Source organism: Myxocyprinus asiaticus, chromosome 15 (assembly GCF_019703515.2).
Source record: "Myxocyprinus asiaticus isolate MX2 ecotype Aquarium Trade chromosome 15, UBuf_Myxa_2, whole genome shotgun sequence".
Taxonomy (NCBI): Eukaryota; Metazoa; Chordata; class Actinopteri; order Cypriniformes; family Catostomidae; genus Myxocyprinus; species Myxocyprinus asiaticus.
In genome coordinates, this window is record NC_059358.1 from 26,109,011 (window position 1) to 26,136,367 (window position 27,357).

At 40.4% G+C, this 27,357-nt stretch overlaps 1 protein-coding gene across 4 annotated transcripts in view; it reads left to right on the forward strand.

Annotated features, from left to right (window-relative positions):
* The window catches only part of LOC127452900 (SHC-transforming protein 1-like), a 57,090-nt gene that overhangs the window by 23,246 nt on the left and 6,487 nt on the right, over window positions 1-27,357 (forward strand). For 2 of the 4 annotated variants that reach the window (XM_051718764.1, XM_051718765.1), the window contains 10 exons: window positions 5,526-5,690; window positions 7,615-7,685; window positions 10,435-10,498; window positions 11,470-11,589; window positions 13,104-13,157; window positions 16,580-16,631; window positions 16,887-17,013; window positions 21,240-21,399; window positions 22,069-22,126; window positions 22,497-22,613. In XM_051718764.1, coding sequence (XP_051574724.1) covers window positions 5,526-5,690; window positions 7,615-7,685; window positions 10,435-10,498; window positions 11,470-11,589; window positions 13,104-13,157; window positions 16,580-16,631; window positions 16,887-17,013; window positions 21,240-21,399; window positions 22,069-22,126; window positions 22,497-22,613 — 988 coding nt within the window. Of the gene's footprint in view, window positions 1-1,528; window positions 5,691-7,614; window positions 7,686-10,434; window positions 10,499-11,469; window positions 11,590-13,103; window positions 13,158-16,579; window positions 16,632-16,886; window positions 17,014-21,239; window positions 21,400-22,068; window positions 22,127-22,496; window positions 22,614-27,357 lie in introns of those variants that run through there. The other 2 variants (XM_051718763.1, XM_051718766.1) reach the window with 2 other exon arrangements.

Genomic DNA, 27,357 nt, shown 5'->3' on the forward strand with positions numbered 1-27,357 from the left:
CACCGTTTAAATATTAACGCGATTATGATTTGAACGTGCAGGAAATTGTTTGCCTAAAATGTGACTACGAATCGACTCAGCCCATCTCTATTTTTTAATTCAAGGAAACATTTATCTTACTTTCTGCAACAACAGACGTGACTCAAACTGCACCGTGGGGGGGGAGATTAAAAAAACCTCTTTAAACTCTTACACAGATTTCACTTTTTTGATGCCAATTTATGAACTCTTCTAAATATTTCTAGTAGATAGTAATGTCTTATCTCTTAGTGTTTCTTAACAGTTATGCAGACAAAAATCAGGTTATTTTTATGCAAAACTTTTAGATGTCTTTATTTGTAGTCTGAGTGTGTGTGCATGAACTCTTGAGCAATATTCAATTTCCTCATTGGAGACATGCCATGACTGTGCTCTGTGTGTGTACATCTGGTGCTCTTTGCTTTGGGATGTCAACACTGATTACCTTTGCTGTACTGGCGGCAGCCATTAAACTTTACTGTCCTGTGCCAGCGTTGTCTGCAGCCCATTGATTCTCAGTGGCTCAGGCTGCCCTTTGTTGCAGTGATTTAGAACAGAGCCCTCCTGGAGTTTCTGAGCCATCTGATTGGACGGGGAGAGAGACGCAGGTTTTGTGTTGGCGAAACTTGTCGGTTTTTGTTTGGGTTCTGCCATGACTCCTTCTCGTACGATTTCTCCACAGTCTGTTACCATGGCAACAGTTAAGTTGCCATGTAAAGTTTAAATGCTTGGGGTTTCGTAACTTCAGCGCTAGTGGATTGTAGCATCTCAAGTTACAGGTTCAACTGGACTTAAAATTCAATCTCATATAGCGCATATTAGGAAAGAGTTGTGCCTTTTAGACCCAACCAGTTGTCAAGGTGCTCAATCTATATCTTTCATTCAGTCAGTCTTTTTCTAAAACAAATATATACAAGAGTTGCTTTGTTGAACCATATCTGACATTGGCTGCAATTAATTAAAGCTTTAGTGCATCAGTGGTCCCATTTATCATATTATCTTTTGACTGATGCATGCATACCATCCTATCTTACAGTAGTTTGAAATTGATATATGGTTCCACATCTTTCACATTTTTGTTACTCCATTTGTATTACTTTTTGTTGAAAACGATGTAGTTAAACTCAGGTTTTGCTCTGTCAAACACTGTGTTGGAACTCAACTGCACTTATTAAATACTCATCTTACCTTTAAATCTTGTCTGTGACTGTTTCGCATTAATCAAATACACACAGAATAGAAGCTTGCCTTCTGGCTGCACTGTCAATTTTGTCCTGTCATTAAGTGCGTTTACATGCACTTCTTACACCAGTTATACTTCATAACGCTTAAAGACATTTAAACGCCTTAAGCTCTGTTCTTTAATCGAGTAAGGTCATAAACGGTTTAAGCAAAGTCAAGTCGGACAACCACTTAGATTTTTGCCCACTACCCCAATTTTATGTTTAATTTACCAACATTCTTACGACTTATCCAATGTGAGTTTTTTTTTTTTTTTTTGTAATTTTTTTTTAATTAGATGATTTTTGGTAGCTATCAGTGTATTGGGGTGCATGTAAATGCGCTTGGTGTCAACAAGACATCATCTCTTTCAGTGGCTATTGGTTACTGTTTACTTGCCTTTTATTTAACTTATTTCAAGAACAGGGACCCTGACCTCTCTTTAGTTATATTGCAGCCAGTGTTGTTTTCGCAACACAACTCATTCACTCAAATCATGTTTACTCAATTCTGAAGCAAACAGTCATATCAAAACAGGGATTCTGCCATAATCTTAAGGGACAGGTGCTACACTGGAACTAAGTTACCATTAGTCTGGTTTACTGCTCTTAAAACATTGTTCTCTTTACTGTTAGTGAAGTTATTTCAATGGTTTTATAGTGTGCTCGTTTGGATTTCTTCTTCTACTTCTTTTTTCTAGTTCTCTAAACACTGTGCTACTTCTGTGCCATGTTGCATTGACGTCAAAAACAAGGTGATGACACGATGAATGAATTGTTAATACAGCCAAGTCTTGGACACTTTTGAGTGCACAATCAAATGTTGTTTGGACTATACTGACTACAGCGAGCTCTGCAGTACAAAGATATGTATTCTGTGCCATGTCGTTGTAATCACTTGTACAGTTGACGAACTTGCAGCAAGGGCTTGCAATGTATGGTTCTTCGATTGTCTACAGGGCCTCTGTGAAGACTTTGCTTATAGTAGTCTAGTTAACCTACCTTCAAGCTCACCTGGCCTGATAGCATATAGCTCATAAATCACAGGGCCAGTTATGTGCTGTTGTACCGCAGCTGAGATAATAGGCTTGTCACCTTGCCAGTTACATCTGTTGGACTTTACTGGGATCACCTGGACATCTTGCTTATGTACACTGAAGGCGAGACACCTTGTCCTAATGTTGGCCTGAGGCTTCTTTGAGGTCATACACTGGTGCTATAGAGAAAAAAAAAACAACTGATTGACTTAAAACAACTGAAAACAGTCACGTAACGGAAGCTTGAGGTATTTCTGTGGCTGCTTGGGTAGAATATATGCAGTGAAACCCCTTGTAAATAGAACAAGACAAACATGGTCCAAGGCTAGCCAAGAAGCTTGGATCGAGTTTTCCCAACAGTGACTGGAGAGTTCTGTTCTCTGAAGAACTCTTCAAATGATGATCATTGAGAGGTTCAAAATGACCTTGTATATATTGGTCTGAAAGCTCAGAACTGTTAGAGGTTACAAGACTTTATCAGAGGTTGTAATGTGCTTTACACTGGGGATGCACACTGGTGCAGTTCAGTTCTGCGTATGACATTGCTAAGTAACGTTTAGAGGGTAGGTTTTCACTCAGGAAACAGATCTTTAAAGAGCTGCTCCATTCCATACTGTTTGCCTGATTTTGAGGTGTCATTTAGAGTAATGAACCAGTGATTGATTTTCCAGTCAGCCTCTAATGAGCGCTTGTATTGACAGATCTCTGGAGGCAGTACTTCAGATTTGGCCAATCAGGTCTCATTATCATCACCCTGACAGTGCTGGAACTTGTTGCTTTTGAAACGTCATAGTTTCTCCTGTGGCTGGATCGTCACACCTCATCTTCTCAGATCACATCAAACTCAAACTATCAGTGGTTTTCTAAATGGTGCTCAAACCCATATTATCTTCTATACAGCCATATTTAACCAATCTCGTTTCTACAACTTTGAATTAACTGTTTTGGGCTTTCCTAAATCATATTTCTGCGAGCTGTTCTTTATCAGAGTTAATTACATATTATATATAATCAAATTTTTTTTTATTTCAGAGTTTATCAGTGAGCGCATTTACATGTACGGTCTTGCACAGATTATGCTTAATAAGGCGACAACGTGTAAGGTCTTTGTAAATGCCTTAAACAGTTTTCCTTAATTGGTGTAAGGTCATACAGTTTAAGCAAAAACTGATCTGCAGATGTAAATTTTTGCCCATTACCCTGATTTTGCTGTGTATTTAAACACTGACCGTTCTTACCATCTTATTAAACGTATTGGTGTACATGTAAACACACTCCGTGATAATTCAGTTCAGTGAATTTTTGTGCGACTCATTTGAAGATCACAAAGAGGCTCAGTTTTTTATTTTTAAAGGAAGATAGAAGTAACAGGACAGCCTGGAGAACGGGAAAGAAGACGTGGGAGGGGAAGAGGGGGCGCGAGAGATTATCTGGAAGAAGAGAGCGAGCGTGTTGGAGAGGGAGAGAGAGCTGGAGCGGCAGAGGTTGGAGGAGGAGAGGAGGAACGCTGTCGAGTACACAGTGTGGAGGCTGAGGGAGGGCTTCCAGGAGAGGGGGGAGAGAGAGGAGGATAGACTGAAAGGGAGGAGTGCAGAGGGCGGGAGAGAAGCACAGCCAGAGGTGATCTGGAAGAGAAGAGAGGAAGAGGAGGAGAAAGCTAGGGATACGGGTCGGCTTGGTGACAAAGGTCCCAAAATCATCTGGAGGAGGAGGGAAAGAGAGTGACTGGAAAAGATGAGGATGTGTCAGTACTAAACATTCTCAGATGTGTCACAGGAACTGAGGTGGCAGATTCAGACTTGCAGTAAGAACAGTCTGTATAAACTACCATAAACATTCTTCTTGTATGAAGAATTTGTGTAGTCTAGCTGCTTGAAGACAACTACATGATGTACATCAGGGGTCTCCAACCTTTTCAAGCCAAGGACCCTTTGGTGGATAGAGAGACAGAGCAGGGACTCATCACATATTGTATATACAGCTGACTGTTGCATATTAATGTATTGACATACTTTGTTACGACGCTTACATTGCAAAGTTATTAAAATAATCATTGATATACAGCATGAAATACTTCTACATTTATTAATGTGTAGGGACAATGAAACATTTAGCGGAACTTTAGCTTCTTAACTTAAGCTTTGATTGAAGTTAACTTAATACTGTATTTTTGTGTAATATTTTCACAAAAGTTAGTTTGAGATCAAACAACCTGCTGCAGTACCGCTGTGAATCTGCATTCACTGGATCATTACTTCAGCTTTTCCCATCCATCTATTCCCACTCTCTTCCTCTCTCACTCCCTATTGATCTGTCTGTCTGACGGAAGCCTCCTCTCTCTGAGTCTCATTTGCAGCTAATAGGCTTTTTATAGGACTCTGTCAGACAAGAGCTACTAAACTGGAGCCCAGCACATGCAAAGACCAAGACAGACTGAGTTTAGTGCAATGATTGCAAAATACCAACAGTTTCATGACAATCATACAATCAGTTATGTCTGATAATTTGATCATAAGAACTATGCAGACCTAAGATCTGAAGCAAACTCTTCTATACTTCTATACAAACTCATCTACGCTTTGACGTCTCTGTGATCTAGGCTGAAGCTCCTCAGATGAACACTTTCTTCTTTACTGCATTTGTCTTTTCATCCTTTTTGTGATACTTTTGAGGACTGAGCTGTCAGCACTCGTTTTGTGGGTTTGATAATGAAGGAATCAGTGGATGGAGAGAAAAAGAGGACTATTAAAGACCAGGAAAGACAAGTTATTGATTGTGACAGACAGACGTGGAGAGATATAAAGAGAATATAAAGAGGTTTAGTGGACACTGAGACATGGAGCTTGTCCCAAAAACCAAATACACACCCTTCAGGAGCGACTCCTTCAGCTTGACAGACGAGACGGCATCCAATCCCTCCCTCCCATCTTCTACTCCTCTCACCCCTCCTGGCATCCCTTCTTCTCTCTCCTCCTCCTCTCTCACCCCATTCCTCCCCCCTTCCTCTCCACGGCAGGCTGAGAACAGCCCCACCACCCTCTGCTCCTTCTTCCCCAGGATGGGAGCCCTGCGGCTGGGCGTGTCTTCCAGTCTGCTCCCAGGCCTGAAGGCCTACAGCAGGCCGTCAAGCTTGGCGAGCAGTCAAGGTTTGGGGGAGTCTCCGGAAGACAGCGGCACCTCAGCCACCAGCTCTTCTCCTCCTCCTGTCCTTTCTTTAACAGCTCCGTCTCCTCCTCCTCATCCCCCACAGGATATGAACCGGCTGGGTGGAGCCTCGCGGAGGGCCCGTGTGGAGGGGGGCCAGCTTGGTGGAGACGAGTGGACTCGGCATGGCTCCTTCGTCAACAAGCCCACACGAGGCTGGCTGCACTCGGACAATGTTGTCAGCACCACTGGCGTCTCTTACAATGTCAGGGTAAGATGCATGTATGGGTCTGTCTGTCCAATTCTCTGTCCTGCCTCTCATCCCTCACTTTCCCTCCCTCTAAGTCTTTTTAGCCTTACATTTGTTTAGATTTCATCTCTCCATCTCTGGTTCTAACTCTTCCTATCTATCTTCCAATCTCTCTCCCTGTCTGCCTCACTAGCTCTCTGCCTCTGTCAGTTGTTTACATTAGGGTTCCCACGGTCATGGAAAATCTGAGAAAATCATTTGCATGTGAAATAATAAGTGTTAAATTTGCGGCATGTTTGCCACAGGGGTTTGCCAGAATTTTACAAGGTCTATACTTTTTTTTAAATCCTTATCCATTAAACATGAATGACTGAAAAGTCATGGAAATTCATAAGTCAAAAGGTGTGGGAACCCGGTTACATGATAACATGATGGTTGGTTGATGGTTACCGAAACATACTCTACGCAAGTACATAAATGCAGACACTTCTAGCTGCGCAAGCTCGATTTTTTTTTGGGTTGTTGCGTTCTTAAAGGTGTCAGACCGCAATTCATAACACAACGCAAGTATGCGTTGCTTTCTCAACGATGTCACAAGGCCCGCTATAGCAAGATTAGTGTGAATTGTCCACTTCTGTGAGTTTTTCCTTTTCAAGTCAACTACTGTCATGGCGGAGTTTGAACAGTTTAAAGAGAATATTACCGCGCAAGTAAGGTAAAGCGAATATATTTATAGCAACTTACTAATAACACATCCACTTAAATGGCACAGATTTCTTAAGGGAACTCTATCGCCCCTTGAGTACTGAGGTTTGTTCCCGCCACTGTAAAGCAAGCACTCACAAAAGAGCACCTATTATGGTTTTTAAACGTGCCTAATTTTGTTTTAAAGGTCTCATACAATAGATTTGCATGCATCCAAGGTCAAAAACACTTTAATTTGCTCATAATTTAAATTGCAGCATTACCTTTTTTTTCCCAGTGTCACGACTCGTTCAATGATCCGTTCTAAAGGACTCATTCTAAACTCCTCCTTTCAGAGAGCCTACTCTGCTCTGATTGGTCAGATGTCCCAGTCTGTTGTGATTGGTCTACCACTTAGTGTAGTGTTTGAGGGCGGGTCAAAGCTGTTCACTAGCAGCCAATGAAGACCAGAGGCGGGTTTTTTGTTACCAAATTACGTAGGTTAGTACAGGAAGTAAGTCTGGAATTACTAACGACTTGTTTCAGGTGTTCAGAATCGGTTCTTTCTTTTGGGAGTTAATAACTCCATTTGTCGTGCACTTTGATTTTTGAAACTTTGCAGACTTTTTTTTACATTCACAAACAGCTATATAACACACTACATGAAAGGTAATATTTGAAAAACCATAATAGGTGTTCTTTAAGCATTTTCAACCAGACCGTGTGTAGACAACGCGGTGGCCAAACACTTGCATATGCATTCACATACTTGCGTAGGATATGTTTCTGAATTTATAGTGTGTTTAGAATCATACATTTGATCAGTATGTGTGTGCCCTGGGATTCAAACCCATGACCTTGGCGTTGCTTGTACCAAGGTGTACCAATTGATCTACAGGAACATTTAGATTACAGTAGTCTCCATTTTGTTTGCATAATGGAATCAAGTTTGTAATGTGTAGCATTTTCCAATCTGAAGCCCCCCTCTGTCTCGCAGTCTACAAGCAGCAAATACATTGAGAATGGCAGTTTGATTAGTGCTACCTAATTAGAGCAGTATTTCTCATAAACACACACGTTTACCAACACACACTACAGCTGCCTGGTTAACTCAGAGAATCTTGAGACGAGGCATCTGTGCTACAGTTAACCATATTCTGTCAGCAGCTCTCAGCTGGCAAGGTTACAGAACTGTGCTCCGGGGGGTGGGCTGACAGGAAGTGCTATGGCTAAAGGTTTTTTTTTTTTGTCTTTGCTGCAGTATATGGGCTGTGTGGAAGTGCAACAGTCAATGAGGGCACTGGACTTCAACACCAGAACTCAGGTTACCAGGTAACACAAGCATACACACACATTTACCTAGATATCTAAATGAGGACATACCATTGACTTTATTTACTGGTTTGATTATTTAAGAATAATTTTTACCTTTTGGGGGCATCCTCAAAGGGACGTTTGTCAGATTTAGCGAACATTTTAGTTCCCATAGTGTTAGGGCTGGGTATCGCCAACTACCTCACAATACGATACACATTGCAATACATATGTTACGATGCAGTGCATCACAATAGCATAATTGGATCACAGTTAAAATGGCTGCAAACAAATGAGAGAGACCCAGCGTGCCCAAAAAGTCAATCTGCAGAATCTGTTTCAATCTCTCTCATGTGGTACGGCACCTAGGCATGTGACAGTATCAAATTTTCATGTCATGATAATTGCTTAAGCTTTTATCACAGTATACGGTATTATCACGGTATTGAAATACATTACTAAAACGGGTTGAACGATAAACAAAATGTATTTGTTGTTCTCTTAATAACAAGTTTAATTACCTTTTCAATACCAAAATGGCCTTTAAATTAACAGGTAACAAAGAACTTTGAAAAGAACCCTGAATGTTTAAAAAACTACCATCAACACCATAGATACATACTTTAGCCAAATAAAATATTTACCTGATGTCTTAATATTTAAATGGTCATTATGCCACAGGGCCACTGATCATTACAGATCAGTAATGACCTTACCTTGTTGAGGCTAATGTTAAAGTAAGTCGAGACTAATTTTATCAAGCCAGCTACTAGGCTACAACAATAGAATGTATGTTGTTTTTTTTTGTTGTTGTTTTTTTTTTTCTGGATAGCAAGCCAGTTGGTAATATATAGTAGGCGCTAGCTGCAAATGTAATAACCCAAGTTCGCTCACACTGTAAGGCAACGTACTATTGTTAGACGTACTGGCGTCCTTAACATTAATTTTGAAATCATCATTGTGCCACATTGCCATTATTAATCACAAGACATAGTATTATTTGATTCCAACTGTATTCTAGTTGTTACTACGAGATGCAAATGTTACTGTTTAGCTTGTGGAGTTTTAGGGAACTACTGAACGCTTCGGCCACGTGAAAGCAAGCTACACATCTGCAAATGGCAACAAGAGTTCACTTTGTTTGCCGCCTTAGTTGTCACTTAGCTAGTTGTCTCTTAAAGTGTTGTCTCTCAGGTTTCAAAAACAGTTGGAAAAACAAGCAGAACTGTCACAACTTACTTTTATCTTGCTGAATTGCACAGGATAATTGTCATATGAGCAAACATGTTGGAGGTGTTCCTGTGTTTCGCTGCCACTTTTCTGCCACATGTTTTACGTAAAGGGAAACCATCTCCAACCAACAATTCCTTTGTATATTTATGGAACCCAAAATACCTCCACACTTCTGACTTAACCCTATTAGAATGCAGATAAAGGGTCGGCTCCTTTCCTCCTTTAGCCACATTCCTTGTCCACGCTGGTTTGTTTACATCAGAATGCGCATGTGTCATTTGTGCCACATACTTGTTGTTGTGTGTGTTGTGAATATTCATTCATTGATAGGATAAAAACTACTGTGCAATCAGAAAAATCGAAACAATTACTATGGAGAGAAATTTTTGTTTCAGAGTTTGCACTGATTTAGGCGACCTGATTCTTCATTAACTGAACAGTTGGAAGCGATCTGAATGCACACATAAAGGATAAAAAAAAGAAAAAAAATATCCATTTAAGGATCCAAATTATCGGGAGGAAAAAGAAATGTGAAATACTGATTTGATCATATCAGCACAGCCTTCCAAAGCATAGCAAAGTAATCCACTCGTTCACTCAAAGATCCACTGTACAAATATCCAGTGTCCCACAGGACTTATTTAGTCCTACATTCTTCCCACATCCTAACGCACATATGTATGAATATACACTCGCTGGCATGGGTCTGGTTAAAAGCCTCTCCTCTGATGAAAAATGTATGTTCCTCTCTCATAGAGTGTCACAGAAAGAGAGTGCAAGAGAGAAATGCTAAAATAATAACCATGTGTAACCATTGTCTCATTCGCCTAGCAATTCGGTTTCTTCCACTCTCACCATTTTCTGAGTAATTTGTGTGTATACGTGAAGTGTGAATTGTAATGAAAGCAATCAATTTAATGCATGTTAACTGTAGAACTACAAGACTGCCAAATGTTTGCAATATTAAACCACAATATTTGCTAGTCCCGTTTGCCCATTGAACGCGTTTTAGATTGAACTTAATTTTTTTGTACTTGTGCATGTGAGAAGGAGAACAAGGAAGAGAGAAGGCGTTATAATGGCATCAGCCCTGCTGTGTAACCACAAAATCTTATAATAGAATCTGCTGGAACCCTTGCGGTTTCCTCCCTTTTCTCTGTGTTAGTGTTCGTGTGTTAGAGCTTATGTGTTGCACTACTGTTTGTTAATGGATGTTAGACATATTTTCTTCTCAAGACAGTAGCAGCTGCTCAAACTGTTTCATACATAATCCTATATCCTCACAGGAGTGTGAAATGTTTTTAGAAAAAAGTGTGGGAGGCAGTGTGTTTTTGTGGACATGAATGTGTGTGATTACAGCTTACTGAATGACTGGAGTGTGTGTCTAATGTAATAGCCCCTCAGCCATATGAAGTCTGGGAATGCATGAAAAGGAGTGTAATGGAAAAACTCATCTAACAATCCGATTATCTTTCTAACACTCAGTGTGGCGCACAGTATGTGTGTATGTTTGTAATTCAGTATTGTGTTTCAGGGAGGCAATATCAGTGGTATGTGAGGCAGTGCCAGGTGCCAAAGGAGCTCAACGCAGGAGAAAGGTATTCAAAATTTTATTTTTATTTTACTTTCTCTAACTTAAGACTAAAGTATACTTCAGTCACATGCGAACACTAGGCATCTGCGTACAGGACATGTGATGCAAATTTTGTCATCAGCTTGAGCACTGAACGTATGCAGCTAAATTTTTCTAACCGCCGTACTCTGAACACGCAGAATATGCATGCTCCTGAAATTGTTCGCACCAAATAAGTGGGTCCTCAAAGTGGCAACACTCACAATTGAGCCTTTGCCGTCAAGAGCGCATGTGTGAGGAGGTCAGGAGATGTCTGCATTTGTATAACTTGATTCTTAAAGAATATAAAGACATCTTTATGGGTCTAAACTCTTGAAGAGAAATAGTCCAGTATCTCATGAGCCAACTGCCTATGTATGCATGCACAAGTATACTTTGAAAGGCTAGCTTTCGACTACACAGATGCTAAGCGTTCGTGTCAAAAGCAAAGTATACTTTGGGCTTTAGACACAAAGACTTTACCTGTCGCAATGTACTTTTTGTAATAACTCGCATATCTCGCAGGGTTCTGGTACAATCTGGCCAGTTTTCCAGAAAAAAATGCCATAATGTAATCATTATATACATTCATGCATGCAGACAGAAACTTGCTCAAGTGTTGCGTCTCGGCTGGTCAGACTGTGGTATTTGTCTTATGGCCGGTTTCAGAGGTTGTTGAGAGCAAGACCTCTCTCACTCTGATTAGGTGTGTGTGTGTGTGTGTGTGTGTAGTTTGTTTGGGAGTGGAGATCCTGAGTCTGTCCTGGTTCTGATCGAGACAGTCTTGAACAGTCTAACTTTTTAAAGCATTCTCTACTTCTCATTTCAAATGTCTTTTCATAAAATATTTATGTTTAATCTTTTTTTGTCTTGAAATATTCGTTTTTTCTTTTTTTAATTCAGTGTCTTTTGCATATTTTGTGGTGTAATTAATGAAATCTCTTTGTCTCTTTCCAGCCCTCCTCCCGTTGCCTCTCGTCCATTTTAGGGAAAAGTAATCTCCAGTTTGCTGGAATGACAATCAGCCTCACCGTCTCGACCAGCAGCCTGAACCTACTGGCAGCTGACTGCAAACAGGTCAGTCGACACACGTGCACACGCGATAATACAGGGCCTTCTTTGCTGTGTGAAATTCACTGCTCCCCGCATCAAATCATAAAAGCATCCTGCAGTATGCAGGCGCTCTTCACAGTAGGACAGGATGGACTGAATTATGCTGACTATTCCTTTGATTAAAATCTGTCTCTGTATGTCTTAAAGGTGATTTGTGCTTTTTTTCTTTTTTTTTGTATGTTAAAATACTTTTTACTGGTTGTTATGTGCATAGACAACTATAAGTAGTCCATTCATAGGTTGATTTGACTGAAGAGTTTAAACACCGTGACTCTGTGGTGCTTACAAAACATTGCTCTATTTTTGAGAGGTCTGACATGCTAACATGCGCATTTATAATACATGCGTTACATCAGGTTTTTGCGCAGTCGAGCTACAGTGTTAATCTGTCTGTCCAATTGTTCACAATGAGGAATGAAATATTTAGAAGGAAGTGCATCGGCTGAGGAAGCGTTAAATAAATGTTGCGCTTCACCTCTTTCATTCTGAGCATGTGAACACTGCCAAGACCAGTTTCGTCCCATTAACTTGTACACATGCTGGACGAAGGCGAGCTAGAGTCAAATTATCTAGGTCTTGTGGTCTGACTTTGCACAAATCTGGTATAATTTCAGTCCAATTAAAGCATTTTTTAATGTCTTAAAAAGACAAAGGATTTTTTTCATCTGCCTTAAATCAAACTTTTGAAGTGCATGTAATTGAGTGTGGGCAGGGACTACCTGTTTGGAAGATGGCAGATGGTAGTAGTTTGTTGCCGCTAGTGGTGCAGAAATGTCACACTATAATTTTGACCCCGTTTACACTTGGTATTTACGTCCATTTTGGGTGATCCCTCACAAGTGGAAACTTAGGAAGTACATTTGGAAGCAACTGTGTTATTAGATTTTTTTTGGGGGGGGGTCCTAATCTCTGGAACAGCCTCCCTTTCCATGTGAGGTCAGCTTCTTCATTAGCCATTTTTAAATCTTCTTCGAAAACATTTTTTTTTTTCATGTGTTTTTTTGTTGTTGTTTTTAAATGTGCTCTATAAATAAAGGTTGACTTGACTATGTGGAGTTGGCATAGTCAGTAGGAACATATATCCTCTGGCTTGTTTACAGCTTTTGCATTAGCTGGGTGAGGCTTATCAGCATTCAGGCTGCTCATCAGGCAGCTGACTGGAGCCCAGAATAGGGCCTGGAGTAATTGCCCTGCTGATATAATTTTTATATCTTAATTAATCTAAAGCATGCTGAATTACTGCACAGAACACCGATTTGGGAAGCAAAGCCAGACTTACTACTGCTTTTTTCCTCAGTTTTAGACCACAGTCTCACCAGATAATTTCTCCCCCGTCCTCCTCTCTGTCCATCCTTTGCTTTCATTCTCTCTGTCACTCCTCCAATCTGTCTCTTGCATGTTTTCACATTCTGTCTCATGTCCACCCCATTTGTCTTTTTCGTCACATTGTCCTCATCTCCATCCCTCTCTCCCTACAGATTATCGCCAACCATCACATGCAGTCCATCTCTTTTGCATCAGGAGGAGATCCAGTGAGTCACCCCCCCCCCCCCCCCCAATATCTCTTTCTACTTCTCTGTTTTTCTCTTGCGAATTCTCATGGGACTTTAAATATTTTGTTGTCCTGACTCACTATATATTTTTATAGTGAATATGCATTTTCCTAGTTATGCTCTACTCTAAAAGATTGCATGCTTATATACACCGAACAGCCACAACATTAAAACCACCTGCCTAATATTGTGTAGGTCCCCCTCGTGCTGCCAAAACAACGCCACCCCGCATCTCAGAATAGCATTCTACACAATTGCACAGAGCGATTATCTGAGTTACCGTAGACTTTGTCAGTTCGAACCATTCTGGCCATTCTATGTTGACCTCTCTCATCAACAAGGCGTTTCCGCCCACAGAACTGCCGCTCACTGGATGTTTTTTGTTTTTGGCACCATTCAGATAAATTCTAGAGACTGTTGTGCGTGAAAATCAGCAGTTTCAGAAATACTCAAACCAGCCCATCTCAATTGTATTGAGATCTGGGGAATTTGGAGGCCAGAGCAACACCTTGAACTCTTCATCATGTTCCTCAAACCATTTCCGAACAATGTGTGCAGTGTGGCAGGGTGCATTATCCTGCTGAAAGAGGCCACTGCCATTAGGGAATACCATTGCCATGAAGGGGTGTACCTGGTCTGCAACGATGTTTAGGTAAGTGGCACATGTCAAATTTACATCCACATGAATGGCCGGACCCAGGGTTTCCCAGCAGAACATTGCCCAGAGCATAACACTCCCTCCACCAGCTTGTCATCTTCCCACAGTGCATCCTGGTGCCATCACTTCCCCAGGTAAATGGCGCACACTTACACGGCCGTCCACGTGATATAAAAGAAAACGGGACTCATCTGGCCAGGCGACCTTCTTCCACTGCTCCAAGGTCCAGTTCTACGCTCGCGTGCCCATTGTAGGCAGGGGTCAGGGGTCATCATGGGCACTCTGACCGGTCTGCGGCTACGCAGCCCCATATGCAGCAGGGTGCGATGCACTGTGTGTTGTGACACGTTCCTCCCATAACCATCATTAAAATTTTCTGTGACTTGTGCCACAGTATACCTTCTGTCGGCTTGGACCAGACGGGAAAGCCTTCGTTGCTCTTGCAAATCGATGAGCACCCTGTCGCCGGTTTTTGTGGTTTGTCCCTGCTCGGACCACTGTCGGACCACTGCTGACCGGGAGCATCCCACAAGCCTTGCGTTTCAGAGATGATCTGACCCAGTCATAAGAATGTAACAAAGCCATAACAATTTGGCCCTTGTCAAAGTTACTCAGGTCTTTACTCCTGCCCATTTCAACTGCATTCACCATGTTGACTACGGGAACTGATTGCTCACTTATCGTCTAATCTACCTAGACCTTGACATGTGGCTTTGTTAGGAGATGATCAATGTTATTCGCTTCACTTGTGAGTGGTCATAATGTTTTGGCTCATCAATGTATATACAGTATACATTTTTGTCAAGCCATATTGATTATGGGTGGGAATCTTTAGGGACCTCACAATTTGATTAGATTCCGATTCTGGGAGTCACAATTCGATTCAAAATGATTCCTGATACATCTAAATTTTTTCTCATTGATTATTCTGCTGTGCAAAGGGAAAACACAGTAACTTTACATTTTGATTACATGAGAGGGTACAACGGGATTAAAAAAAATGTTTTTTTTAAATCAAAACAACTTTCATTTTTATTTGATTCTGCACAAAGGAATCAAATAAGCAATGATGTTGCTCTATCAGTATTCAATAAAATAAATGCATTTTTTTTTTTATCTTGATGGCACTCTGTGACCAGAAAAAAAGCTTATTTTCCTTAAGGTGTGCCTTTAGCCATAGTCTCTGCTTTAGCCCCGTTGTATCATATGTTGTTTGTTGACATGTAATCACGAATTAACTTTCCTGTTGCTATATGCATGAGTTTTTGAATGAATTTCGGGATCGTAGTTTCTTTAGGAGATAAATTGTCGTGTAGTTGATGCACATCTGCGATCAGTTCTATAGTGTGTGCTTGGCATTACACTTAGGATGGTCCTCACTGAAATGACCTGCAGGTTGAACTGCGATGCACCTCACTGATCTCTGCCTGCATCACCTTGGTTTAATGATGGCTCTTAAAATGGAATACATATACAATCAATTAATTGCCAACAAAAGCCTTCATCAGCCAACTAACAAAGGACAATGCATCTATTTGAACTTCTGCAGTTAATCCAGGATGAACTTTAAAGACATTAGTCATTAATCTTACAGTTCTTACAAAATCTTTGTTTAAACACTGGCCCTAAGTAACACTTACTTAGTTTACAAATTTTAAACAATGACTTGCACTGCACACAAATAACTAATATTGGCATTATGTTCATGCGGTTTAGCCAGAGGGGAACTGGCCCCCACAGTGAGCCTGGTTTCTCCCAAGGTTATTTTTCTCCATTAACCAACATCTTATGGAGTTTTGTGTTCCTTGACACAGTCGCCTTTGGCTTGCTCACTGGGATTATAAATGCAAGTATTATTTACTTGTTTATTTTTAAACAATTTAAACTCATATTTTTATAAAAATGCACAATGATGACTCTAAGACTTTATAGATATTACAACTTCATTTTCTGTTAAAGCATGATTTTCTGTAAAGCTGCTTTGAAACAATGTGTGTTGTGAAAAGCGCTATACATATAAAAATGACTTGACTTGACATTAGTATGTGTGTGTGTTTCTAACATCTGCCTTTGGCGCACATAAGTGCCACTTCGCTGCCGTGGTTTAAACTGATCCTTCGACTTATCTCAGAGTCGATTCTGAATTTGAGAATAGATCCAGAATCATTGGAGAAAGCATCGCTATGCATCAGATAATTGTTTTTTTTTATCCCACCCATAATATCGATGTTATTTTTGGGAGTGAATTGTTCTTTTGAGCCAGAATTGGTCAAAACGGTTCACAAACGTTCTAAATTATTCATCAGCGATTTGGTCTGAATCAAAATGCTTTTTTTAAAAATCTTTATCCAGTAATCACAAATGACTGGAAAGGTCATGGAAATTCATTGGTCAAAACGGATGGGAACCCTGAAAATCCTTTTTTACATCTTTAGCCTTATTGTTCTAGGTTTCCTTATTTCATTTCCTCACTTTTGGTTTTATCAGCCTCACTTTCATTCTGTCCTTCCTCACTCGTTTGTCTTACTCATCTATCCTTATGTCATTTGTCTTTTCCACTACTGTTTCCTCTTCTGTTTCCTGTCTTGTAGTGAATAGACTGCCTCAATTAAAAAACTTACTTGCTTCTGCTTATCCCTCTGTTCTTTTTCTCTTTACTCTAATATCTCTTAATGCCCTCCTCTTCATTCTTTCCTTCCTTCTCTCCATCCCTCTCTGTTGCTCTCTCTCTTTGTCTCCCCAGGACACAGCAGAGTATGTAGCCTATGTCGCCAAAGACCCTGTCAATCAAAGAGGTAATAATACAGCATGACACACTTTCATACTTAAACATTTAGTCTGGTGTTACTAGGTGAAATAAGTGAAATTTAAATTACTGTTTTCACAGCCAGAGCTTAATTTCTTTTTGTCCCTGGAAATTTTAATTTGAATTGATGTTAAAGTACTAAAATACCTATTTATATGACATTACTTATTACGGCTTTGTACTTTTGTTGAGGATTGAAAGTCCACTTGTTCTTGCTCATGACTGATAACTTGCTGTGTTGTAGCATGTCATATCCTGGAATGCTCAGAAGGCTTGGCTCAGGAGGTCATCAGCACCATTGGTCAGGCTTTTGAGCTCCGCTTCAAACAATACCTGAAGAATCCCCCAAAACTGGTTGCCCCTCACGATCGGTAAGAAAGAGTTTGTGTGCGTATTTCACTGTGTGTGCCTGTTCAAATTAGGAATGGGAGTAAAATCCATTCACAGATGCTTTGTGATTTTGTCTCATACTACTTTGGATTGAACCACAAAAATTTATTTTCAAAATTTTAAATGAATTATTAATAAGTCTGGTTATTGAAAACCATTTCTAACACAGAAAGGTGCATTTACAATGTCCCAACAAACATATGCGAGAGCTTTCAGATAAATTAAACAGGCAAAGACAAAAAGGTGGAATAAACTTCATCTTAACCCTGTAAAGCATGACATATGAAAGAATTGTCCGAACATTCAAATTTTTGACATTAAATAGTTTTTAGTACCATTAGACAAACTATAAAAAGAAATCATAAAATAGTTTTTATTTTTTTATGGATCATATTTGATAGAATAGGCTTTAAAGGTCATTATCCTCCTGAGGCCCAGCAATTAATTTTTGTGATTTACACTAGGGCCGGGATGATTCATCGACGTGATAGATGTAATCGATTACAGAAATACGTCAATTTCCATAACATGCGTCGGCATGTCGCAATGGAGTAATTAAAATAGCAGCGCTTTTAAGCATGTAGAACAAGCTGCAGCTAAAAAAAACTCGCCCACGGTCATCTACAGTGTGGGAGTATTTTAGCCAGAGACCCAACAATGTGGTGCTGTGTAAGCTATGCAAATTGGAAATGGCTTATTACAGCAGTACAACCGCCATGAACGAACACTTGAAGCGAAAGCATCCCGGAGCACTTTGTCAAGACGGCAGCAAGGCAGCACCGTAAGTCCTGTTTACTTTTTGTCCCCACCCAAGCATGACATATTAGTATTACAACACGTGTTTCTGTTTGTAGTAGTCACTTAAAATTGATGTTCTAAATGTTTCCTTATCGCCCCCATGTTAAAAGTAATTTCTGCACTGCTGCTAACGTTGGGTGACCATACGTCCTCTTTTTCCCGGATATGTCCTCTTTTTCAGACCTTAAAAAAGCATCCGGCAGGGATTCTAAATTTGCGAAAATGTCCAGGATTCGGCTTTAGTTGCGTTATGATGTGCATCTGGTCTAATACTTCATTGTGTGTGCACGCATATTTGCATTACTTTAACCCCTCTTTGTAAGTCCCGCCTTCTCGCACACCAATTGGTCAGTTATAAGAGGCTTGCAGCAACTATTGGCCAAATTCCTGCCTGTCAATCTCTCCGTGCACGCACGAAGCGCTGTTGTGTTCGGCATCAAACAGTTGCTTGACAGTAGCAGCAAATGCCAGCTGAGTGGAAACAATGCCCAAACGAAAGTGCAAATATACAGAAGCATGAGAAATTCCAGATCAGGAGAGCAGAAAGACTTGATAGAATGTACATTCCTCTGATCACACCAGGATTTGTTGATCATAAAACATACACCACCACCTCTGCTTTTACCTGAGAGGTCTTTCGCTCTGTCTGCTCAGTGCACGGAGAACCCCGCGGGTTCAGTGGCTGAGTATGGAATCTCAGCAGACATCCAAGTTTCCGTAAGGCAGATAATGCACCAGTCCCTCGTCTCTCGTTGGAAAGAGATCCGCGCTTTCAGCTCGCAGAGCTTGTTATCCAGAGACTGAACATTTGCCAGTAGAATACTGGGTAGCGGGGGTCGATTTGCGCGGCATCTTACTCTGATGAGAACGCCGGCTCTGTTTCCCCTTTTCCTCCTGCGTTTCAGCGTCCGGAACAAAGGGCTCCGCTTACGTGTTTGTAAACAGCGGGTTGGCATTGAGGAATTTGAAGTCCCGTTTACGGTGTGAAATTGCAAAACCAATGTCCAAAATGTTTGTCTGTCGTAGACAATAAGGCAGACAACATCCAAGACGTAAAAAACGTAAGAATTGTAAACAAAACAAACAAAACACTACCATGTTGTGTCAGAGCTCGCAACGCAGCAGCCATACTCGGCGCCATCTTGAGTCACCACGGACTGTTGGACTGTAAAATGGAGATTACCCATTAAGACAGGGCTATTTTTGTTGCAGAATAATGCCCTGCAGTGAACACTTTGTTTCTTGTACATTTGTTTGTGTTTAAGAGAAGATGATTTAATAAAATATTGAAATATTAATGACAAGTTTTTTTTATATTTATTTTGGGTTAATTAATTGTTATATTAATCAAGTAATAATTATAAAAAATCTTTAGAATAATCTGCAAATTAGTCGTTAGATTAATCGACTAATCGGAAAAAGTATCGTTAGATTAATCGATAAAAAAGATTATTGTTAGGTGCAGCCCAAATTTACACATTGTAACTTTTTCTTCGCCCATACATGCTACAGTGGTAAATCTTTGGTATTATCAGAGGCTTTTCAGAGATACCAAATGTTTAAGAGTTTGGCCATGACAACTTCCTCTCCTTGGTCTATAAATATGGAGTAAAACGTATCACAGTTCAATTCAGTATATCAAATACATTATGAATAAAAAATAAAAAAATTCAATGTCAGAATTTTCAAAGCTTTGTGATTTGTTTGTGGTGGGCATGAATGGAATGGAATGGTGATTGAGAGATAAACCTCAAAAGCCTGTAGTATCATATTTGATAAATGTCATTTCAACAAGGTTATTCAATAAAATAATATACAAAATTTTAACCAAGCACAAGTTGCTTATATTCAGCAAACACTCATTTTAAAATATCAGTAACAATATAATCATTACTGTCACTTTTACTTGATTAAACTAAGCTCTCATTTGTCCCAACATAAGTTACTTTTTTCACAAATAACCACTAGATGGTGCCATAAACATGTGAAACTTAGATATCATATGATGTTTGGCTCACCAGCTTGAACAGAGAGTGAAACAGGAGCCGTCAAACATTGTGTATCATACTTTTTTCTTTCTCGCCTTTTCTCCCCAGTTTGGAATGCCCAATTCCCAATGCGCTCTAAGTCCACGTGGTGGTGTAGTGACCAATGAGCCAAATGTCTGAGACCGAATGCATAATAATAAAACAAAATTTTGGGTAGGCCTAGCCCACCTTTGTCAGTCAGCCTATGCAACTTACTGACATGTAATCAGGGACATTTACCATTACAAATGAAGGACTTCGCTATGCTATCAACGAATCTCAGTTGCCTCCACGTCTGAGACATGCATCTTATCACGTGGCTTGTTGAGTGCATTACTGCAGAGACCAAGCATGTGTGGAGGCTTCACGTTATTCTCTGTGGCATCCACGCACAACTCACCACACGCCCCACCAAGAACCACATTATAGCGACCACGAGGAGGTTAACCCAACGTGACCCTACCCACCCTAGCAACCGGGCCAATTGGTTGCTTAGGAAGACTGACTGGTGTCACTCAGCACGCCCTGGATTCGAACTTGCGACTCCAGGTGTGGTAGTCAGTGTCTTTACTTGCTGAGCTACCCAGGCCCCCAAGCATTGTGTATCATATTTGATACTCACAGCGTTATAGGGTTAAACTAAACCTAACAGCATGCTGCATCATGAACTCTATATTTAAAGAGAATATAGGTATTTGCAAAGAAATCAGGTCACTCCGATGTGGCATTTCATTTACACAACAATAGCTCCCTTCATATTATAATATCCACTTATTTTATTTGGTGGGTCAGAGCAGACATATCTTGCAATAGCTTTTATGTGTAATTTTTACATGGAATGACCCAATTTTACTTAAAAATGATCACCCCTACACTGAAAAATCAAAATGCATCATCAGTCATTTTGGAATTGGATCGCGACACCCCTAGTTCAAATGAGTAGTGCAGACATTTACATTTATAGCCATATGTTTGCATGAGTGTATTTACATGGTCCCTCCCTAAGAATGGAAGTCCCCTCAGTATCCTGTATGTGTGTTTACACCATGCATTTACAAATGCAAACATGTGTATGAAAAAAAGGATTTGTTCTCCTGTCTCTGTGTAATTCAAGAGTCTTAAATACACTCAACATGTTAGTATAGACATGTTGACTATATATTTTGAAACACAATGCTCTTGTGTCTTTGTGTAGTGTGTGCTAAACATTTTTAATTTCTTTGCTGTTCCTATTTCCATTTTATAGATTGTGTTTGTCTGATTGCATCTTTCTGTTGGCTTGTACCTCCAACACTGCTTGGAAAAACAATACATCATTTAGCATGTCCATGTAAGTATAATAATGTATAATATTTACTCTTATCTCTCTCTCTCTCTCTCAGGATGGCTCCATTTGATGGGTCAGCCTGGGAGGAAGAGGAAGAGGACCTGGCTCCACCCCCAGAAGTTCCGTATTACAATAACTTTCCTGGCAAACAACCTCCTCCCGGAGGCTTGGTTGACATGAGGACCCGCCCTGGACACAGCACAGGAGCCACATTGGTGAGAGACCCCCCTGAACTGCACATGTAGGCTGAGCACACGTTTATACAAGCATGTGTTTGTGATCATTTAGGGCTGTCAAAAGTACTGGTACTTCAGTACCATGTCAATTTAAAATAAAATAAAAAATTATGCCACTCAATTTCGAATGCTTGCATGTCTATGTGTGTGAGCCATCAAAAGCACTTATGGTACTCATCTTGGTGAGGTATTAAAGGAATATTTTGGGTTTAATACAAGTTAAGCTCTGTTGACAGCAGTTGTGGCATAAAGTTGATTTACCACAAAAATGTATTTTGACTCATTCCTGTAAAGTTGTAAAATAGGCTATAACTTTACGCAGAAAAGGTTTGTAGGTGATTTTATTACACTAAAATCATATTTACACGCATATCCTTTATGTCTTGTGGCTATACTTTTGAAATAGTGAGTATTTTAATGTTTAAGGATTGTCCCCCATATATATTTATATATTGACATATTTAAATAAAGTAGTGTGTTTAATAGCACATTAGTTGCTTCTGTGTTATTGAAATTGGTATTGATAATCATGAAATTTCACTGGTATTAGTATCGATTACTGCTATTTTAATATCGTGACAATCCCAGTAAAGTTGCAGTATATGGTATGTGACAACAATGATGCAATGCCTCTCTCTGTCTCCACAGCCCTATGGACAGCCCAGCCAGAACGACATTCACAAGCAGCCTCTACCTCCTCTACCAGGTCAGGTTTACACACACAGAAATGCTTCACACTACTAATCACTGCCCTGTTCCTTTCTAATGACTTTACTCATGCTGGCACTTAGAGTACTGTTTCACGTCCCTTTGATTCATCTCCTTTTTCCTCTCTGCTTTTCAAATCCTTTCATCTGAAACTATCATTCTGCTGCATGTGTCAGCGTTTTTTCTGTCACTTTTCATTGCTCTGTGTTGAACACTGTCCAAACCTATTATAGCTCCTTTGAGAGGTGACTTCTAGATTGCTGGCCTTTCTGACAAGAAGACTCTTCTTGCACCTCTTAAGTGCCCTCACCTGAAGATTAACTCACTTCAACATCACTGTCTTCCTCTTTTTCTCTCTCCCCTTTCAGTGGGTGTAAAGGAGGGTGGTTTGTTTGATGACCCCTCATATGTGAACGTGGATAAGCCCCGCCTCCCAGCAGCATCAGCAGCCAATGGAAATGCTCACAGAGATGCTTTTGACATGAGTAAGGAACTAATGACCCATGCAAATACAGTTGAAGTCAGAAGTTTACATACATTTAGGCTGAAGTCATTAAAACTAATTTTTTAACCACTCCACAGATTTAAAATTAGCAAACTATAGATTTGGCAAGTCATTTAGGACATCTACTTTGTGCATGACACAAGTAATTTTTCCAACAATTGTTTACAGACAGATTGTTTCACTTTTAATTGACTATATCACAATTCCAGTGGGTTAGAAGTTTACATACACTAAGTTAACTGTGCCTTTTAGCAGCTTGGAAAATTCTAGAAAATGATGTCAAGCCTTTAGACAATTAGCCAATTAGCTTCTGAAAGGAGGTGCACTGAATTGGAGGTGTACCTGTGGATGTATTTTAAGGCCTACCTTCAAAGTCAGTGTCTCTTTGCTTGACATCATGGGAAAATCAAAAGAAATCAGCCAAGACCTCAGAAAAAGAAATTGTGGACCTCCACAAGAAAAAGATTTGACACTATCCCAACCGTGAAGCACGGGGGTGGCAGCATCATGTTGTGGGGGTGCTTTGCTGAAATTTGAGTGTCCAATACGTCACACATAAAACTCTGAACCCACAACCAAAAATCTTGGATCTTAACACACCACCAAAAGACATGGGTTGTGTCCTTATCTTCTGATTGGCATCGCCAGCAGGTGTGTGTGTCTTTAAGACCAAGCCTATACGATCTAGAGGGGATCCAATAGAATCGATGTCAAATCTTAAATTGCATAATGTGCACCCTTTCATCTCTAGGTGTAGACTTGACATTTTTTAGAATCCTAGCCCACACTCCCTCCTCCAATACCAAGTTTAAATCTTTCTCCCATAATCTCTTGAGAGAAGTTGAAGCTCCGTCTCCCAGACTCTGAATTAGCAGGGAGTAATACACTGATGTCTCATGGCCTTTTCCACAAGCAGTAATCACCACTTCCAGAGTATCTGCCGCTTTAGGGGGGTGTATGCTACTCCCAAAAATAGTACAAAGCAGGTGGTGCAGCTGTAAATTCCTAAAGAATTGAGACCTGGGGATCCCAAAATGTTGAACCATATTTTCAAAGGATCTCTTATTAATAAATAATTTTGGGTTCAGCCAGATGCTCGAAGCAACATTTAAATAAATGTCTGAATAAGACACTTTTGTCCACACCACATGCAAATGCGAGATAATGGGGTGTAACAACTTCTCCGGTTAGTTAGATAGGCGAAATAGGGCAAGAACTTCCCGTTCAGTACAGAACCAGGTGGAAGTGACCAATGAGCCAAATGTCTGAGACCGAATGCATAATAATAAAACAAAATCTTGGGTAGGCCTAGCCCACCTTTGTCAGTTGGCCTATGCAACTTACTGATGTGTAATCTGGGACATTTACCATTCCAAATGAAGGACTTCGCTATGCTATCAAATTGCTTGAAATAAGAGAGGGGGACATCTACAGGGAGAAATTGTAGCAGGTAGTTGAATTTTGGAATACAATTCATTTTAATAACATTAACCTTCCCAATCATAGATAAATGTAATGAAGTCCACCTGCCCACATCGCTCAAACTTTTTTATTAAAGGGTCAAAATTGACTTTAACTAAATCACACAAATTTGCTTGGAATAAAATACCCAAATACTTAATGCCCTGTTTGGGCCACTGGAAGGCACCCAGCTGAAAAACCGTTACTGTGCAGTACGCTGTCTGAGTCAAAGCTTCGGATTTAGACCAATTGACTCTGTATCCTGAGAATTTAGAAAAGGAATGAATAATTCTGTGGAGGCAGGGCATAGTTCTTGTAAGTTCGGAGACAAATAATAAAATATAATCTGAGTAAAGTAAAAGTTTATGCGCCATACCTCCCGCCACCACCCCTGGAAAATCATCTTCCTTTCTTATCATGGCTGCTAATGGTTCCAGGGCAAGACAGAACAATAATGGGGAAAGAGGGCAATCCTGCCGGGTGCCCCTATCCAGAGTAAAATAATCTGAAATTAATCCATTTGTTTGTACTGTTGCTACCGGGTGTCTATAAAGTAACTTAATCCATCCAATAAAAGTATTCCCAAACCCTTATATTTCCAAAGTCTTAAAAAGATAATCCCATTCTACCATATCAAACGCCTTTTCGGCGTCAAGTGAGATGGCAGCGACCGGAGTCTGATCATTTGCCACTGACCACATGATATTGATGAAACGCCTAAAGTTATCAGAAGAGCTATGGCCCCGAATAAACACCACCTGATCTATATATATATAAGAGATATCATAACTTAATCAGTTAGCCAACATTTTTTACAATATTTTAACATCTAGCTGATCAGGGAATTGGATGGTAACTCTTACACTCGTTTGGATCTTTGTCCTTTTTAAGAATCAGACTGATCTGGGCTTGTGTCATGGTTGGTGGAAGCTTTCCATTCTTTAATGATTCCGTATAAACTTCTAGTAAATGTGGAGCCAGTTCTGTAGCATAAGATCTAAAAAATTCAGCGTCAAAGCCATCTGGCCCCAGAGCCTTACCTGTAGGCAAGGCCTTAATTACCTTGCCAAGCTCCTCCAAGGTTATCTCAGAATCAAAATAATTTTTTGCTCAGCCATCTGTTTAGGAAGTTCTAATGGTTCCACAAAGTTTCTAACATCTTCATCAGTAGACAAAGACGTGGAACTATAGAGATCAAGATAGAATTCTTTAAAAGCATAATTTTTTTTATTTATTATTATTTTTATTTTTTTTCTCCCCTTTTCTCCCAAATTTTGAATGCCCAATTCCCAATGCGCTTTAAGTCCTTGTTGTGGCGTAGTGACTCGCCTCAATCCGGGTGGTGGAGGACGAATCTCAGTTGCCTCCGTGTCTGAGACGTCAATCTGCGCATCTTATACGTGGCTTGTTGAGCGCTTTACCACGGAGACATAGTGCATGTGGAGGCTTCATGCTATTCTCCACGGCATCCATCATCTGTAAATGGAAGAAGTTTGGAGCCACCAGGACTCTTCCTAGAGCTGGCCGCCTGGCCAAACTGAGCGATCGGGGGAGAAGGGCCTTAGTCAGGGAGGTGACCAAGAACCCGATGGTCACTCTGACAGAGCTCCAGCGTTTCTCTGTGGAGAGAGGAGAACCTTCCAGAAGAACAACCATCTCTGCAGCACTCCACCAATCAGGCCTGTATGGTGGAGTGGCCAGACGGAAGCCATTCCTCAGTAAAAGGCACATGACAGCCCGCCTGGAGTTTGCCAAAAGGCACCTGAAGGACTCTCAGACCATGAGAAACAAAATTCTCTGGTCTGATGAAACAAAGATTGAACTCTTTGGCCTGAATGGCAAGCGTCATGTCTGGAGGAAACCAGGCACTGCTCATCACCTGGCCAATACCATCCCTACAGTGAAGCATGGTGGTGGCAGCATCATGCTGTGGGAATGTTTTTCAGCAGCAGGAACTGGGAGACAAGTCAGGATCGAGGGAAACATGAATGTAGCAATGTACAGAGACATCCTTGATGAAAACCTGCTCCAGAGCACTCTGGACCTCAGACTGGGGCGAAGGTTCATCTTCCAACAGGACAACGACCCTAAGCACACAGCCAAGATAACAAAGGAGTGGCTCCGGGACAACTCTGTGAATGTCCTTGAGTGGCCCAGCCAGAGCCCAGATTTGAACCCGATTGAACATCTCTGGAGAGATCTGAAAATGGCTGTGCACCGACGCTCCCCATCCAACCTGATGGAGCTAGAGAGGTCCTGCAAAGAAGAATGGGAGAAACTGCCCAAAAATAGGTGTGCCAAGCTTATAGCATCATACTCAAAAAGACTTGAGGCTGTAATTGGTGCCAAAGGTGCTTCAACAAAGTATTGAGCAAAGGCTGTGAATACTTATGTACATGTGATTTTTTTTTTTTCTTTTTTTTTTTTTAATAAATTTGCAAAGATTTCAAACAAACTTCTTTCATGTTGTTATTATGGGGTATTGTTTGTAGAATTTTGAGGAAAATAATGAATTTAAACCATTTGGAATAAGGCTGTAACATAACAAAATGTGGAAAAAGTGAAGCGCTGTGAATACTTTCCGGATGCACTGTATGTAGCAACACCTCAAAACACACCAGGGCATGATCAGAGACTACAATGTTTCCAATTGAGCAATCCACAACAGATGAAATGAGAAATCTATTCTAGAGTAAATCTTATGGACTGAAGAAAAACAATTTATAGTCCCTACCAGATGGGTTCAAAAGTCTCACATCCTGTGAAGCGTCACTTTTGCTTTAGGGGGCTTGCACACTTTTGCTTCACTATGATCAAGGACTGAGTCCATCAAAAGATTAAAATCTCCTCCCAATATTATATCATGAGGGATGCCAGCGGCTTGCAGCATCCCTTCAAGATCTATAAAAAAGACCTGATCATCAACGTTAGGTGCATAAATATTTGCCAAAATAAGACTTTGTCCCTGAATTTCAGCTAAGACAGTAATGACTCTTCCTAATTTATCTTTACTCTGAGACATTTGAATTGTAGATTTTTACTTATCAGTGTAATGACTCCCCTGCTCTTACTTGAGCCAGCATTATAAAAAAATATGCCCACCCCATATCTTTCCAAATTTTTCAGCTTCCTGCGTGGAAAGGTGCATTTTTCTTTAAGAAACACTATATCATATTTCTTGCACTTAAGAGAAATAACTTTCCTTCTTTTTATGGAGTGCCACAACCCATTCACATTCCACGTGGAGAGAGACAATCCACTCA